Source organism: Electrophorus electricus, chromosome 15 (genome assembly GCF_041902795.1).
Source record: "Electrophorus electricus isolate QZ-2024a chromosome 15, ASM4190279v1, whole genome shotgun sequence".
Taxonomy (NCBI): Eukaryota; Metazoa; Chordata; class Actinopteri; order Gymnotiformes; family Gymnotidae; genus Electrophorus; species Electrophorus electricus.
The window spans coordinates 16,340,001-16,356,362 of record NC_137511.1 but is presented as its reverse complement, the minus strand read 5'-3'; the positions used below and the strand labels follow the sequence as shown (position 1 = coordinate 16,356,362).

General features: G+C 39.6%; 2 protein-coding genes across 5 annotated transcripts in view; one reads left to right on the top strand and one right to left on the bottom strand.

Moving 5' to 3' along the window:
* Nucleotides 1-337: 337 nt before the first annotated feature.
* On the bottom strand, nt 338-3,285 carry LOC113574281 (somatostatin receptor type 5). The gene is made up of 2 exons (XM_027005074.3): nt 1,685-3,285; nt 338-1,288 (listed from the first exon to the last, which is right to left on the bottom strand). The coding sequence occupies exons 1-2, from the start codon at nt 2,711-2,713 to the stop codon at nt 1,271-1,273; spliced, it is 1,047 nt and encodes a 348-aa protein (XP_026860875.2). The 5' UTR covers nt 2,714-3,285; the 3' UTR covers nt 338-1,270.
* A 4,878-nt stretch (nt 3,286-8,163) lies between these two features.
* Nucleotides 8,164-16,362, top strand: part of slc39a11 (solute carrier family 39, member 11) — an 86,977-nt gene continuing 78,778 nt past the window's right edge. For 2 of the 4 annotated variants that reach the window (XM_027005078.3, XM_027005076.3), the window contains exons 1-3: nt 8,164-8,218; nt 8,795-8,912; nt 11,361-11,399. In XM_027005078.3, the coding sequence (XP_026860879.1) occupies nt 8,805-8,912; nt 11,361-11,399 (147 nt within the window). In that variant the 5' untranslated portion in view covers nt 8,164-8,218; nt 8,795-8,804. The other 2 variants (XM_027005077.3, XM_027005079.3) reach the window with 2 other exon arrangements.

The following is a 16,362-nucleotide window of genomic DNA, read 5'->3' as shown; positions in this document are numbered from 1 at the left end:
AATAAATAGGAGTATCAGTCAATGCTAACATATATTTGACCGTTAATTTGGTGTTAAATTCATACTGCAGCATTTCTGAGAAAAAGGATATGGTTCATCATCTACTGTCATAATAGTGTTATTACAGATATGACTAAATACTTATACTTGTAAATACTAAATACTAAATACTTCCATGTGATGGAATTTAAGTTGTAATGCTAATTAATTTCCCTCCTTGTGCATATCAGGGATGTTTAAATGTTTTTTTGTGCATGTGGACTGGTATTTGTGTGTATGCCTGTGTGATTACCATTGTCAGTTTAGAAAGAAAGAAGGGTGCTTACACACATTATCATGTTTACAAATTTGTTTATTGCAATATTAATACATGGATTTATTAAAAGATTTTCATTACTGAAGTTCTTGTATTTAAACTGTGAGTTTAGACCATGACTGAACCTTGCGGACTGAACCACAGCTGTCCTTTTTCAATGTTGAATAAACCAGAAATTATTATTAAACACAGGCCCAATGCCAGAGACTTACTGGTTATGGGTTACTTCCATTGTGTAAATCAAATTAGAGCTGCCAACTTTGACTCTCACGTGTGACTTTCGTGTAATGGACAACAAGTGTCACATTGTCAGCAAGTTCACACCACAGTGACATTTAATGGAAATGGAACACTGAACAAGACATCATGGATGTAAACTCCCTTAAACCAATACTGTTCTTCTAAATGACTTGAGTACATATGTGGTTTATCATTTTTCTTCCTTCATTTTTTCCATTATTTTTTTCTTTTTGTTTGTTTGTTTTATAAAGTTTGATTAGGAGAGATAACAGTACACACCTGTCTCAAAAAGCTGCCAAACAATGTATTATTTTATTAAGTTGGTACATGATGAATATATTATGAACAAGACATTGTTTATAGTAGTGATAAGCGCTATTATGTAAAAAGTAAAAATAAATTGTTACTATTAAATACCACAAAACAGCCAAATACATTGAAATGCAAAATAGTATGTACAATGATACAATGACAATGGGTGAAGCAGAAAACATTATATAAACCGATATTTGTTCTCCAAACTATACCACCATTATTATTTTACATATTCAAAACATAACAATATGTGAAACCATACCGTGTGGAGAATTTTAAGTAATTTATGACACGTCACAGTCGACAATGCGAGTGTTTCTCAGGGCATCAAGTCCATTAACCTCTTTAAACTAACTCCTTATGTCCTGCATTCTTCTGTCATCTAGTACTTTGTAACATTCAGATGAGAATCTTCACCTTGTGAAAAACATGGCAACAGGAAATTTTTTAACAAAGGGACTGGAAAGCACTGATATAGACAGGACAAATTAAAAGCTCAAATGGACTGAATAATTATGACATTTATCTCCCATATAGGCACAAACAAAACTTGTTTTCCCTAAATCAACACTGTCTTCCACAACTCAGTTCACTTATCACCTGTCACAGCAGCAGGATCTCACAAAGGCAATGCTTTAAATTCAAAATATGCAGTAGGAGATGATTAACGTTATGCATATAGATTACCTATTAACAAAACCAACACAGGAACATATGGATGCTACAAAATTAAATGTAAAACTATAAATGCTTTAAAGGTAAAGTTATTTACAACATTTGAGATTCAGGAAAGTTTTAAGTGAGCACACTTACATCCTGTCCATTAGTGTCACGTAGGTCATAGCCCTCAGTTTCCCTGTTGCAATGCATACTGGGAGAGTCCTTGCGGGGGCAGAGGAGAATTCGGAAGTACCTGCCAAAGGTCTCTGACAGGCAGGCATACAGGATCGGATTGGCACAACTCCAAGAATAAGACAGCAGCACTGCAATCTCAAAGCCACGGGCAAAGGCAAGCAGCACGTTGTTGGTGTACAGTGAGCAGAAGTTGAAGACATAGAAAGGCAGCCAGCATATCCCAAAGACAACAACCACAGCTACTACCATCTTGGTCACCTGCTTCTCCAAACTCAAGCTGTCCTGTGAGGGCAAGCTCCTGTCCTGCTGTCTGGAGCTTCTCAGGGTCATCACCAGAGCTGTGTAGAAGATGATCATCACCAGAAAGGGCAGGACGAAACCAAGCACGAAAGTATAGGCGAGGAAGGTCATCCACCACTTGACCACAAATGTGTCGGCCATGCACAAGCCATAGTGAACAGAGAAGTGAAGTGCTATGGGCAGGACAGGAAGCAGAGAGAACAGCCAAAGGAAGGCGGAGATGATCTTTGCCCATTTTGGGGTTCTCCAACGAGCAAAACGTACGGGGTCTACCAGAGCCATATAGCGGTCCACACTCATAACTGTGAGGCAGAAGACACTGGTGAACTGGTTGATTCCATCCAGGACCATGACCAGTTTGCAGGCCACATCGCCAAAGATCCACTTGTTGTGGAAGTTCTGAAAGGCCACAAAAGGGAGCCCCACCATAAAAAGTCCATCGGCCAAAGCCAGGTTGAAGATGTACACGGTTGTAGCTGAGGCCATTTTATCCAGCTTGAGGATGGCAATTATGACCAGAGAGTTCCCACCCAATCCCACGATGCATACTGCTAGGTGGAGGACAGCCATGGCCACACTGAAGGCATCAAAGGTCTGAGGAGCCTCAAAGCTGTGAACTAACCTGCTGCCTAATTCCAGAGTAGACTCGTTGTCTGAAAACATTCGGAAAGGTTCAGTAGCTTCCATTTCAGATCAAAGAACCAGCGTCAATAAAACAAGAAACAGAAATCAAAAGCAAAAGCTCTTCCAAATAAGTGTTACTCTGTAAAATGAGCAAGCTTACATCTCGAAAGTTGGTTTCCTCATTGAAAACAGAAGTAAAAACAGTTGGTTTGTTTTACCAGTTATTGTTGCCACATGCTCCAAGGAATCAATATGTATGAAATAAAAAAATGCAAAAGTTTTCTGGAGTCACCTTTCAACCTTTTTCAACCCCTCTAGCAGTCAAACCGCTGGTTAGATGTTAAGAGACAGATCTGTCTGAAGAAAATTCCCACAGTGCTCCACAGCCCTTCAGAGAAAAGTAGTGGGTGATAAACCCTCTTGACGAGTTCTTATATAGCTCTTCAGCAGTGTTCAGAGGGTGCTCGTTTATCTCTGTGTGTCTGCATGTGTGTGAGAGAGAAGTGACGCAGTGACAGCCTTATTCCATCTGGGCTGTTTATCTGATAAGTGGTGCCGGCTCCTTCCATTCCATTGTCATGTGGTGTCCAAGGTGCCATCTGTTACACTACTTTTTGTTTTCATAACTAAATGTTTTCTTCTCTAAAGTGCTCTGTGGCCTCCTCTGCTTTTTTTTTTTTTTTATCTCCCTCAACATTCCCTCCCTTGCGTGCATTTCTCCCCTTTTCCTCTCTCCACCCCTCTGTTTCTCTCCTTGCCTTGCAGTTCAGTGGGGGATTGAACATTCTCCGTCCCCCTCCAACCCCTGCAAACTTCCCTTTTGGGCCACCCACCTTTCAGACACATTCCCAGAGGACCGGTCCTGGAGGTGGAGGCACTCTACACTTTCACTCTCTGCTACCTTTTTTTATCCACACTTTAAAATCCCCCCCTTCCCCCCTTATGAATCGCTCTCTGCACCTTTGCTCATGCAGTGGTCAGAGGGATCGTTCATCACCTGGAGGCAGCGCTGTGGGCTATGATGTGGGGAGTAGCATCAGATAAAAGGGGAGGTGGGTGCAGTTGAGCTCATGAATCATGTCACCTCTGTGCTGTTCCTCTTCAGACACGCATTGCTGGAATGACCACCCACCCCCAGTGCACCAGCTGGTGCATGCTGGCACTGCTCAGGTTAGGCATGCCGTGTTGAGGACCAGACAAAACAGGACAAAGCAGGAAAGGGAGAGTGGAGGTGGAGGGCCAAGATGCATCAGTTCTGCCTCCATGTATCAGATCCACCTCCATGTGTCAGATCCGCCTCCATGTGTCAGATCCACCTCCATGCAGAAGACGTCAGATTTCTTCCTTGCAACTTCCATTAGCCACCTGGCACATCTGCATTTTCCATAAGCCATTTGTTCCTCCAAGTGTGTTTCATTTACAGAACGCAGCCTATACTTATTAGTATAGCAGGAATCAGGATAACATAAAGGTGGGGGGAGGGGGGTGGATATAATGATGAAAAGACCAGAGAGACTACTAGTTTAGTGACTGCATTCGGTGTATAGACCTAAATAATGGACCTTACCCTGTAAAATATGTAAAAAATGCTATTTGGTGGGATTCACAACATATTTCTACCTTAAATGAAAGATAGGCTGATAAAATGCCTTCATCTAAGCAGCTTGGCATCCTAAAACATACAGACAAAAAAGTGACAAGAAATGTCACTGAGATTCTTCCCATGGACATAAACTACTCAGCATTCAAAGAAATGACTACTGACCTTGGTAATAACATTTTTTAATGTGCTTCACAAGAATAAATATTGCAATGTGTTTTTATTTGCCTGTTGACAAAGCTAACTAATTCTTGGTTTTTTAAAGTTCTGTATCTTTTTATGCCTTTTTGGCAAGGAGCTCCCACATCAACAGTATTTCCTCCCTTCTTAATTGGAGGAAGAAATGAATGAATGCTTTTCTGAACAGCATCCGTGATGTACAAACACCACTGTCTGCGTCTGGGATGAGTGGTATGGGACTCTGTAATTGCTCCTGTGCAAGAGGAAGTTCTCAAAAGTTTTAGTAGGTCTCCCAGCCATGACAGGAAACTTGGAAATGCCTTTATAGTTCTGAGTCATGACAGGGTTACAATGTCCCAGACAGGCAGCTTGTCACTTGCAGTTTCCAATAAACCTAGAGGGGCTCCAATAACACTTAGTGTAACAGCAGGGCTAGACTGTATCGATATTAGTGACTGATAGGGTGCTATGGGTATATTTAAGTAACATAGTTTTAGTTGGGAACAAAACCAAACATGAGAGGGTTCACAAGAAGCAAAACATCAACCTATTAAACAGAGAGCTAAAAGGTTTTCTGTAATTACAGACCAAATTATGTTTTACCCCTCGCATTGTTTTTGAGCTGTTACAATGAGCCTCTATGTCATCATATAGCTGGATCCATGTGTTAATGTGATGTGTGCTCGCTGGACCTATTCATCATGTTGTCAGCGTGACCAGTGCTTTTGGCTTTTGACTACAAATTGAGCTTGCTGGTGTCATTGTGGTTCATTATACCAGCATGCAAGACTCTTCACACTGAGTCACTCTGACCATCATGCTTAGCATGTTTTCAACATTTTGAATGAGAATTATGTGGAACTACTTAGGAATTGTGCATTCGATGGATCTTGCCTTTCACTATGGCAACAGATCTTAAAATAACACCCATTCAATCACCAAGCAATGGCAGCCAAAAGAGAACTAGGACATGACTCTTGTATTACACTTGAAGTTCTAGTGTGTTTTCATATTTCAGATGCTGCACAAAGTAATTCATTTGCTCTTAAGCGATCATCTGTCTACCAGAAGACATATCAGGTCATAAATGATCATTTCCATATGCCATATGAAAAATCTCTTTTGTTTGTTTTGTTTTCTTTTATGATGGAATGATGTTCGGCCTCTGTTGAGGTAATAATGATGAGTGGCTCTCTCTGTCTTGCTGAACGGTGGAAAACGAAGGGTGAATGGCCTGAAGTGGAGGATAAACTCCTCAGAGGTTATGAGGTTAAATTCCATCCATCAGTTCAAGACATTCTGCAATGTGTGTGAGGCTGAAAACATATTGAACCTTTTACTTTGTTTCTTTCCCCATCTGTGGACAATTTTACAATGCAGGAAGATGCTTTTATTGATGCAATGCAGGAAGACACTTTTTTCCTGTGGACATGCTTTTAGAGGTTGAGTGCTTTCTGAAAAAAAAAAGGTTCAGTGAAAGGCAATTTAGCCCTTCTGTTAGCTTTTAACTGAGCTTTCAAAAAATTCTAAAATAATTAGAATTATATACAAATTTATGTCTTGCCATTTCATGAAAAATATGCAGAAGCTACAAATGTTTTACTTGTCATAAATGTTATTGCTATAAAGAATACAAAACATGATACTTACAGCAATCTGATTATTGCTCTGTGACGCTTTTGGGAAACTTGAATATTACGTGTATTTTTTGTTTAGCCAAGTACTGTCACGGAACGCTCGCCTCTCGCGAGTCACGTGGTTTGCCTGCCACTTGCAGTGGGAGGGTTGTTTTGTTTGTAACCCCACCTGCACCTTTTTCATATTTATGTATATACACCCTTGTCATTGTGTGCAGTGTGTTGGTCATTGTTAATGTAGCGGGTTAAGATAAATGTTGGCGTCGTTATTGCAAATGTTCATCTCGTCAGTGTTAATGTATTCGTGTTCTTCGTTCGTGTTATATGTGAGTGCCGTTATGTGTTATGTAAATAAATGTTAGTCCATGTCGAGGAAGTCTGTGCGTCCTGTTCCACACCCTTCGGCATTTGGGCCACACCGCTACAAGTACCTCTACGGATGTTGTTGTATAGCCGTATTGTCTCGCAATGCAAAATGAATTAGCTTGCACAAGCCTTAGATTAATTTAGCTATAATAAGATCCAGCAGCAAAAAATGGCTGAAATGACAGTTGGCCAGAATTAATGAATGAATGAAGTTACACTTATATAGTATCTATTTCAGTACCCAAAGGACAATTAACAATCAACAGACAGCACAATTCTTTTACATCCAGTCAACAAAGAGGTGAGTAGCAGCAGCCAGTTGTGCACGGCACAGCACAGAACCTGAGTAGCAAGTCTTTTAGTCCACAGATTCCATGCTCTCTTATAGGCAGCATCTATAAGAAAGAATGAGGCATAGCAGAAAAGCCTTGGGATAAGTTCACCTAACAAGTATTTTGCACAGATTGGCTGAGTGTTTCTTGGAAAAGTACTTGTTCATGATTTTTATCTTGACTAACATCTGTGTTATTCAAGACTGGATACATTAATCCAGTATGTTGGTTGTATGCAAAGATTTACAAAATACCCCATTTAAACAACAAAACAAATAAACAAGACAAAGTGAACAAAACCAATAAACAAGACAAGAACAAAAACAAACAAGACCCACACTAATGAAAAAATACACACTAAATAATAATTAAAAAAACATTCAAAAGACTACCTTAACTACCTGATATATAAACAAGGCAAAAACCCACACCCAACATAAATGGAGTGGGATCAAGGTCAGAAAGGTTGAGGAAACCTGGAACCGGATCTAGAATCTGATATATATCTACTGAAAGGAAACACACACACACACACACACACACACACACACACACACACACACACACACACACACACACACACAACAGGATATATTTCTTTAAAAAAAATGGGAAAAAAAAGAATCCCTGCAAAGAAGCCTGTCTTTCTCTTGATATTTTACTCCAGAGGTCACCAAGTCTCCCCTGCTTGCCAGCTAAATGCCTCTATTCTCATCGAACCATGAATACAAACAACTGGGATTTCCCAAGTTTCAATTAAAGCATTAATTAGAACCAAGTTCTCTGGTCAGATCAGACCACAATAGCTATCTTTGGCAATGAACATCTGGATTTGTATGAAAAGAGGTATATAGATGCAGAATCTGAAATACAACTATCAAATATAGAGGTCAATATCTGATGTCAATAGTTTTTTTGTGATGAAACGCCATCATATCTTTATTTGGATAACACATGGCAGCAAACGTTTCTCTCCTCATCCCCTTTTTTGGTAAAGAAATAAGTGTTAGTTGTTTTGTTTTATTTCCTCTCAGTAATACTATCACAATAATGTTAGGGTTGTTTAAAGTGCTTAGAAGATAACGCATATATTTATAAATGCAGATATTTAATGCACAGAGAATAAAATAGAATCGATTTTTTGTTCGGGTGTCTATTTTTTTATTCAAACTATAGGATTTCATTAATTCCAGTCACTGTAATGTGATTAAATAATGTTATGTGGCATAACGAACCCACCTGAAATGTAAAACAGGCCATTAAAATGCGCTCACCTGACTAGTTATTTTAAATACTTACCTCAGTCACAAGTTTTCATAATTTTGACATCTGAGAACAATGTCTTTCTATCCGCGTGTGAAGAGGGGAGGGGCTTGCGAGAACTCGTAGACACGTGTACAGGGAAGCAGGAAGTAAATACCGTGGACTTTGTCCGTTGGTTCCTGCATTGACAGTAAGTATAGCAAGCGGTTCTTTATGGTAGAATGAATTAAAACGCGGATAGAAAGACATATTGTTCTCAGATGTCAAAATTATGAAAACCCGAGAACTGCGTAGCAATGATATGTGCTGCATGATAGCCATGTAACTTAGGTAGGGTTAGCTCGCTAGCTAGTTGGCTAAGTTAGTCAGCAGGACAACGTTATTTGCAAGTGAGCAGGCTAGCCAACTTAATGCGAATAAACAAGGAATTTAACCAGGTAATTCAGTTCATACACAGTTCTTACATTCGTGTGGGCGTAATATTCTGACACTTGAGGAACTCTTAAGCGCATGGGAAGCGAGTAATCTAAAAGAGTAGCTAACCTAGTTAATTATCTAGAAAAACAAAAGTGGCTAACGAACCGTAATTTGTTTCCTAGCTGTATGAAACGTGCCTGCAGCTATATCCAAGTTTAAAAGCTTTGTGTTCTTAGAACTACTAGCTAAGGAAACAGGATTTTGAATAGTTGGTACACACCCTCGTCTTGTGAGTAAAATCTTGAGTAAACTTCACATCCTGCTCCTCTTCAACTCTCTCATATGACAGGTTAGGTACCATGCTGCCAGGCCACAGTCCTGTGGTTCAGGCCCTCTTGGGAACCCTTTTTACTTGGGGGTTGACGGCTGCGGGGTCTGCCGTGGTTTTCATCTTCTCAGGCAGACAGGTAGGCTGGAGGAGAATTTGGTCAAATCTAATTTCTATTACTGTTTTTTGCTTGCTTGGCTGTCTTTAGGGGTAACTCCTTTTGGAAGACAGATTATTAGGAATCACAGACTGCATGGGACTGCTTTTTGGGCTTTTCCCTCTCATGACTGAACACACTTGATTCTGACTCCAGCTAAGCATGTTCACCCTAGACCTGCTCCCAACTATGAGTCCTGCATTTATGTTTTTAGCTTTTTGTCTCTTTGGGCTCGGTGGTGGTGGGGGTGGTGGTGGTGGTGGTGGGGGGGTTTGCTGCCTGGAGGCTGGATCAGATCTTTTTGTCTTATGGCTGAAGGCCACTGTAAGGCAGATGAGTGTAAGTGAGAAACATACACAAGTTTCTTTTGGTTCCGTCTCTGTCAGCAGCTTGAGAAAACTATGCCCACATGTTTGCCTGATGTTTGTTTCTTTTAATTAAACTGATCACTTTTAATAGCTGTAAGTGATGGTGTGTCAGTGTGTTGTATGTGCTGTTTTGTCTCATCATATTTCCCCAAGTAGCAGGCCTGTTTTATTGGATAGCCAAAAATATGTGAACAGCCATCCTTGTTATTAATTTCAGGTTTTTCAGTCACACCCATTGTGAGCAGGTGTATAAAACAAAGCATATAATCATGCAGTCTTCAAAGACAAACACTGGTAGTAGGATGGGTTCCACTGAGAAGCTGAGTGACCTTTTAAATTTAGCATTGTCATAGGATAGCACCTTTTAAAATTTCTGATCTGCCAGTCAACTGTAAATGCTATGATTGTGAAATGGAAGCTTCCAGGCACAAGAACAGCTGAGCCCTGAAGCGGTAGACCATGTTGTGGGACAGTCGAGTGCTGTAACAACCTATCCTCCCTTGCATCACTCATTACAGATTATCTCTGGTAGCAACATCGGCACAAGAACCACGAGTGTGGAAGTTTCAAGAAATGCATAGCTGAACCTATGTAACAAGCCTATAATCACTATATGCAATGCCAAGCATAGGCTGTGGTGGTGTAAAGCATGTAACCATTGACCCTGAGGTAGTGGAACTGTGTTTTTTGGAGTGCTGATTCATACTTCACTATTTGCTCACTATTCATACTTCACTATTATATCCATTCTGATGGATCTGTCATTTGCAGATGCCAGGAGGATACTAGCAACTGGATTGCATAAATCCAGTAAAGCTTGTTGGGGGAGGGATAAGTCACAGGGCTGGCTTTCAGGGTTTGGGCTAAGCCCCTTTTACAATTTTGACAGTTATATGCTTCAAACTTTGTGGTAACAGTTTGGCTGAGGCCCTTTCCTGTTCCAGCATGGCTGTGTCTCCTTGCCCAACATGAGGTCCATATAGATGTGCTTTGATGAGGGGCTCCAGTGGCCTGCACAGAACCCTATCCCCAACCCCACTGAACACCTTTGGGATGTACTGGAATGTCAATTGTGAGGAACGTCTTCTTGTCCAGCATCAGTGTCTGACCTTGTAAATGCTCTTTTGACTGACTGGGAACAAATTGCCCCACACACTCTAAAATGTTGTGGGAAAATGGATGTTTGGAGACTGCTATATCTGCAAAGAATTGTGCAACTCAATACCCATGTTTTTGGAAATGTATGTTCAGCAAATTCAAATTGGTGTGAGCGTCAGGTGGTCCACGTAGTTTTGGCCATAAAGGTGAGGATCGTAGTTGTCTGTTGTAAGCAGCTTGGATCCAGTGTTTTAAGTCATTACAGAAGGCAAAGGCGCTGCACTTTGGTGTCTGAACTCATATGGGCATGTTGGCAGGAGTCTGTTCTCAGAGTGAAACTTGTTGGCAGTGAGAACTGCTTTAAATGTCCACATACTGAAGTAATCTGGGTACCGTGTCTAAGTTCTATGGGGTCATGTTTCACAATTGGCTATGGCAAGCAAAGCCTTTCTCCCCTATGCTAAAAATAGTGCCATATTTGTGCATAAAGCCACTTACATTTTCACCTAGCCCCTTTTTCATATTACTGTGTAGGGAAAATCAATTTTTACTCTGAGTCCATATGACTTGGCATAGCTTACTAGTGTCCTGTGTGATTGTAATCAATTGTGACCTAATCTTTTTTTAGCAGCTCTGATTACTGAAATTCTGTTAGAAAAGGGCAAGCGTAACCATGGACAGAGCAAGCCTTCACTCTCCTCACACAACTGTTGCAACTGGCTTTTAGCTTGGTAGGAAAATATCGGACATGTATGCAGCACTGACACTGTCTCCTCTCTGGTAAAATGCTGTTTGAGCATTTTGTCATGAGCAGCACTTCTGGTGGGTTCTCCAGATCTTGGCGGTTCAAGCCCATCTTTCTTCCGAATAAAGATATTGTTGAAGAAACTACTCAGACGGTTTTGCATCTTGACTGGTCTCCCTCTTTCTCTCTGTTTCTGTCCTGTTCTGTCATTTCTTACAGAAGCACATCTTGGATGGCAGCCTGGGCTTCGCAGCAGGGGTAAGAGAACACCTCCGAACACCATGCTGAGCTTTCTCGCTTTAGTCCCTGTCCCCCCACATGTCTTCTGTAGAATAACCCTTCCTTTGTTGCCTGTTGACCTACCCTTTTTCATCACAACGGAAGAGGGGGCATTGATTTGAAAATCAATTTCGAGGAAGGATACATTTTGGCTGAGGAAGCCTTTGGTTCCCAGCTGTCTTGGAGTGTTTGTTACAAGGTGGAAAGAAGCCAGACTTTCCTTTATTTTTACACCAATTCTGTCGAGGACAGATGTTATTTGTCAGTGGGGCATGATTTAATTACTCTGCCAGCCATGCTTTTAATTCTGTATTCAACATTTATAAGGGTCTGTACCATTCCAGCATCAGAAAACCATTCATTCAGAAAGTTTCTATTGTTTCAACTTTTTTTATATTTGAACAAAGGAATATAATTTGTTTTCTTAAAAATGCCTGTTCTCACAGATTTAACTGAAACACAACAACATGTTTTCTGGTGATCTTTTAAACATCTTCTTTTAAAAGATGTTCAGTAGGAAGGTGAAAACTTACCGGCATCTTGACTGATATGTAATTACTTGAACATTATTGCTTGGTATTGTAAGATGGCCAAATGACCAAAAACAAGCCAAAACTCTGAGAGACATGAGGACTTACGAGAACATGACATTTTCTACTTCATCATGAGGTTACAAGTTTGCACGGCTCCAGGGCAAACCTAGAACTTTGATGATTGAGTTTATGGTTTCAGAGAAATACAACATTCTGTAAATATCCTGCATAGTGTGATACATAAACTGAAGATGGATAACATTCTCATCAGCCTGAGAAGCATCCATTAGGCATCTTGCAGTTAGGTGATTTTGTGAGATCATGAAATATTTAAGAGAAATTTGTGATGAGCAAGGAGCCATGACATGGACTCCATACATATCAGAGATCTCTTCCATCATTCTTGTAGCTCAGGAGAGTTAAAGCTACACTATTGTCTGTTGTTTGGGTCAGAGGTGTTTGCCTTTGTGTGGTTCATTCCTGACTCATCATGACTCTTTTCAGTGTACTCGACTGAATGGTTAAACAAACAAAACCTGTTACTCTTCTACTTGCTTTCTGAGGCTTTTCAAGTAGTCATTAGTGTTGTTGCACTGTTGTTCTGGTAAGGTAGATGTATGTTTTGTGTGAAATATGCTTAGAAGAGTTGCTGATATGAAAGACAACCTTGATATAAAAGCATAATTTAGGAGGAATAACTCTTTAAAAATGTCTCCTTTTACATCCTAATGAATGCACAAGATTGTTAGAGAATTTGCTAGCTCTGTTGTTCCTGTTACTATGAGATTCTTTATAAATATGCACTTTCTTAGATGTTTTCCTACAGAATAATAGGGAAATATTCATGTTCAGCTGTGTAAAAGCAAGTGACAAAATAGTTCTGCCCTTAGTGATGGACCCAGCTTAATGTTTATCTCATTCAAATGCAAGTAATGGTATTAAGGAACCTGGACTTTCCACTGTAATGTACAATACTATGACCATTTTGTTGTCTTGCCAGTCTCGGATCTTGAGTGGGTTGAAGTCCTGGTGAACACCCCTGCTCCAGAAGGCTGAAATGGATGTATATGGAAGGCATTGCTTCATTCAAACATCAAGGTTGCTTCTGTTGTTGAAGAAATGGGAAATAGACCTGCATTCACACTGATGAGTTAAACTACTAGTAAACTCAAGATGCTCTTAGTCGTCATTCCTGAACAGATGAATTTTAAATAATTTGGTCAGAGTATGATGAGACAAGAAGATTTAAAGAAAAATTAAGAAGTGTGTGTTTGTGTGTGTGTGTGTGTGTGTGTGATGACTTTTTGAAGTGCTACACAATATATCACACAAATACCATACATCCTCATGTAAATATCAGCGTAGCAGTGATATCGATGGGTGCCTTAATATTGTGATGTATCATAAACCATATCATCGTCAACACTGTTTTGTAGTTTAGTTTAAATACATGACATTAATACCCAGTTCTGGAGAGACTATGTGGCAGTAAATAGATTTTATTATTATTATTATTATTATTATTATTATTACTGTGACCAGTCAGCAGGTGCCTCTTTAGAGATTTATGAATAGGGGTCTAAGCCTCCCAGGAGAATTGTAAAAATGAAAAAGAACCTTCTATGAACACCTGTGCTAAATGCAGCACTGTTTAATGTTGGCGTTGTTTTTAGTTTGCTAATGTCACATTAGCATTAGCATGTACATCAGTCAACAGGATTCCTTTACTGTTGCTTAATGGGTTTTTCACTAGCATGTCAATGTGATTTCATTTTGGACAATTGTGATAGACATCCAAATTATGCATTCTTTATTTTTATGTTGGTTACAGTCTTCAGCAACATTCTCTGACACACAGATCCTCTGTCTCACACATAGCATGACACAAACTGATTTTAGCAAAACGAACGATTGGTGCAGAACGATTGGTAATGGTGTCACAGATAGTCTGATGAAAGATTTCATCAATTTGGGCAATCAGACTCAAATTATGGTTCAGGTTTCAGGTCTGTTGTACAGCAGCAGCACCTCCCCCAGGTCCTAGTGCCCCTTTAATCTCAGTATGTGAATTTGAAGACATGATGGCAGCTCTGAATAAGAGAATGAATGAGCACTACTGATGATTTAAACTAATAATGCTCCCCTAAAATGGGCCTAATGACACCCATGCCAGTCAGTAAGTGTGGTGTCTAGACATTTGTTGAAAGTTGGATGAATGTTATTGAACAGGATGTGTAGATGATGGGTTGCCCTTATTGGATGAATGTTGGAGACTCTTATCTCTTGTGATGGTATGGTCAGGGGAGGATGTTAAGGACTTGACCACCACAATCACTTGATATTAATTGCATTTAACCACTTTGGAATTAACTTTAACACCAAGCTATGAGATGCTAGCTGACTCACTGTCACAATATGTAAGTGTATGCTCAGCAATCATTATATTAATATAATCTTGTATTTCCACATACTGTCTAGTCTTTTAGGCAGTCTTATAGATGTAGGTCTCAATGTCACTGCTGGGATCTAAGAGAATTGTCTACTAAAAATAATGTGTGGTGAAAAGTTAGAGGTCTGGAGATTTGTAGAAAAGTTAACAAAAACTGTGCATGAGAACAGAGGGGACTGTACACCAAAGTATTTCTAAAAAATAAATGTTTCTAAAAAAGTGGGTAGTTTGATGTGTACTTTATAGACAGTAATATATGCAGTACATGTACTGCACTTTTTGTCCCTCTGGCAAAAATCAGATGTTCCAGTCCATAACTTAGTTAATATGTAAAATATTTTGAGAAGGTTTGCTCAGGGTGATTTAGCAGCCAGCACACTATGACCCTTGACTCTTAAGGGGTTCAGTGGTTTTGACAATAATGTACAGGTTTCAGCAGGTTTCCTACTGTGTTGTGGTGCAAGCTTATAAGTGAATTTCAAATGTTTTTGTAGTTCTTGTCATTACCAACATTGTTCACTTGGTTGGTAGCAGTCATTACAGAAGAAAAGCAGTGATGGACGAGGATGCAAATTCTCATTTCTGTAATCATTTACAAGTGTAGAATTCATTTGGCTTGAGATGATTCATTACTTTGGTTTGAGACTGGAGGGACTACTCACTTGCACCCCCATTTATAGTCAGAGGTGCAACGACTGACTGCTTTCCTTAATTATGCCTAGGTTTAGTACCAGGAATGAATTATACTGAGGTGCCAACTCTACATTTGAGTTTGACCTGAAGTTAAAGAACAAAATAGGAGCCAGTTAATTAGTGTGTCATCGGGCCTTGTTGACCGCTTCCTTATACTCACTTACACCAAAGCCATCTTCTCTTATGCCAGGTAAATAGTATACATATTTATTATATTATAAATAACTTGCATCTGATATACAGCACTGCTTTAACCAAACCAGTTATTGTCTATTGACTGGAGCACTGAGCCAAAGCACCACAAAAGAACCCTGTTCAAATACATTTTGAGCTCGCTGTGTCACACAGTGAAGGGGAGTGAAACTTATCCTCTGACTAAAAGGCTTCTATGACTGCACATGCCACAGCTAGAATGTTGTTTTGAATATTAGCTGTAGGATGCAAGCATGGTGCAAAATCTTTGACATGGTGCATGTCTGCAGCAGCTGAATAAGAAAGATTGTTCCTGGTGTAGCCTTAGTATGTTTATTGCAGTCTAAGGCTTCAAAGCTGCATTTAGGATCAAATATGATAGAAGACTGAATGAATGAATGATATGATGGGAGAAAAACATTGTGATATTTTAGGCTTTGGTGATGGTGTGGTATTGGACAAACAGCAATGTTTACTAAGTTAATTAAAAATTAAGCTACTTATCACTCTAGCAGTGAAAGTTTGGATTTAGAGTAAGGCTGCATGATATAGCCAAAAATGCAATTCTGCTGAACCCCTGTGACATGATTAAATGGAGGTTAAAATCTGTTTACACACATGCAAATGTCAACCATAGAATACTTTTCTGAAATGACATGAGGGGCATCAGGACATGAAATATGAATATGTGTGGTTTGTGAGAGGGCATATGTGCTTATTGTAGCCTTTTGTGAGATTAATATTGGAAAGGCTGATATTGCAGTAGTGATGAAGGAATCACGTACTGTGTAGCCTTAGTGAGTGTAATGCAGAAAAAGTCCCTTTTGAATAATTTCGCTTTTCTACAATAATCAGAGTCTTATCGTCACTTCATATTCAATTTTCCTCAAAATGTATTTTAAATGTGCATGTTTAATACTACAAGGTACCTTCACAGCCGACTCTTGCATTGACTCCAGCCAATTACCCCACATTCTTCTCTTGTTTTTTTTCGATAATTTTATTATTCTGCTGTGCTCTGGTGTGAAAGTCATTTTTAAAAAGTGAGACATTGTGTTTGTGTCCTGAATTGCCA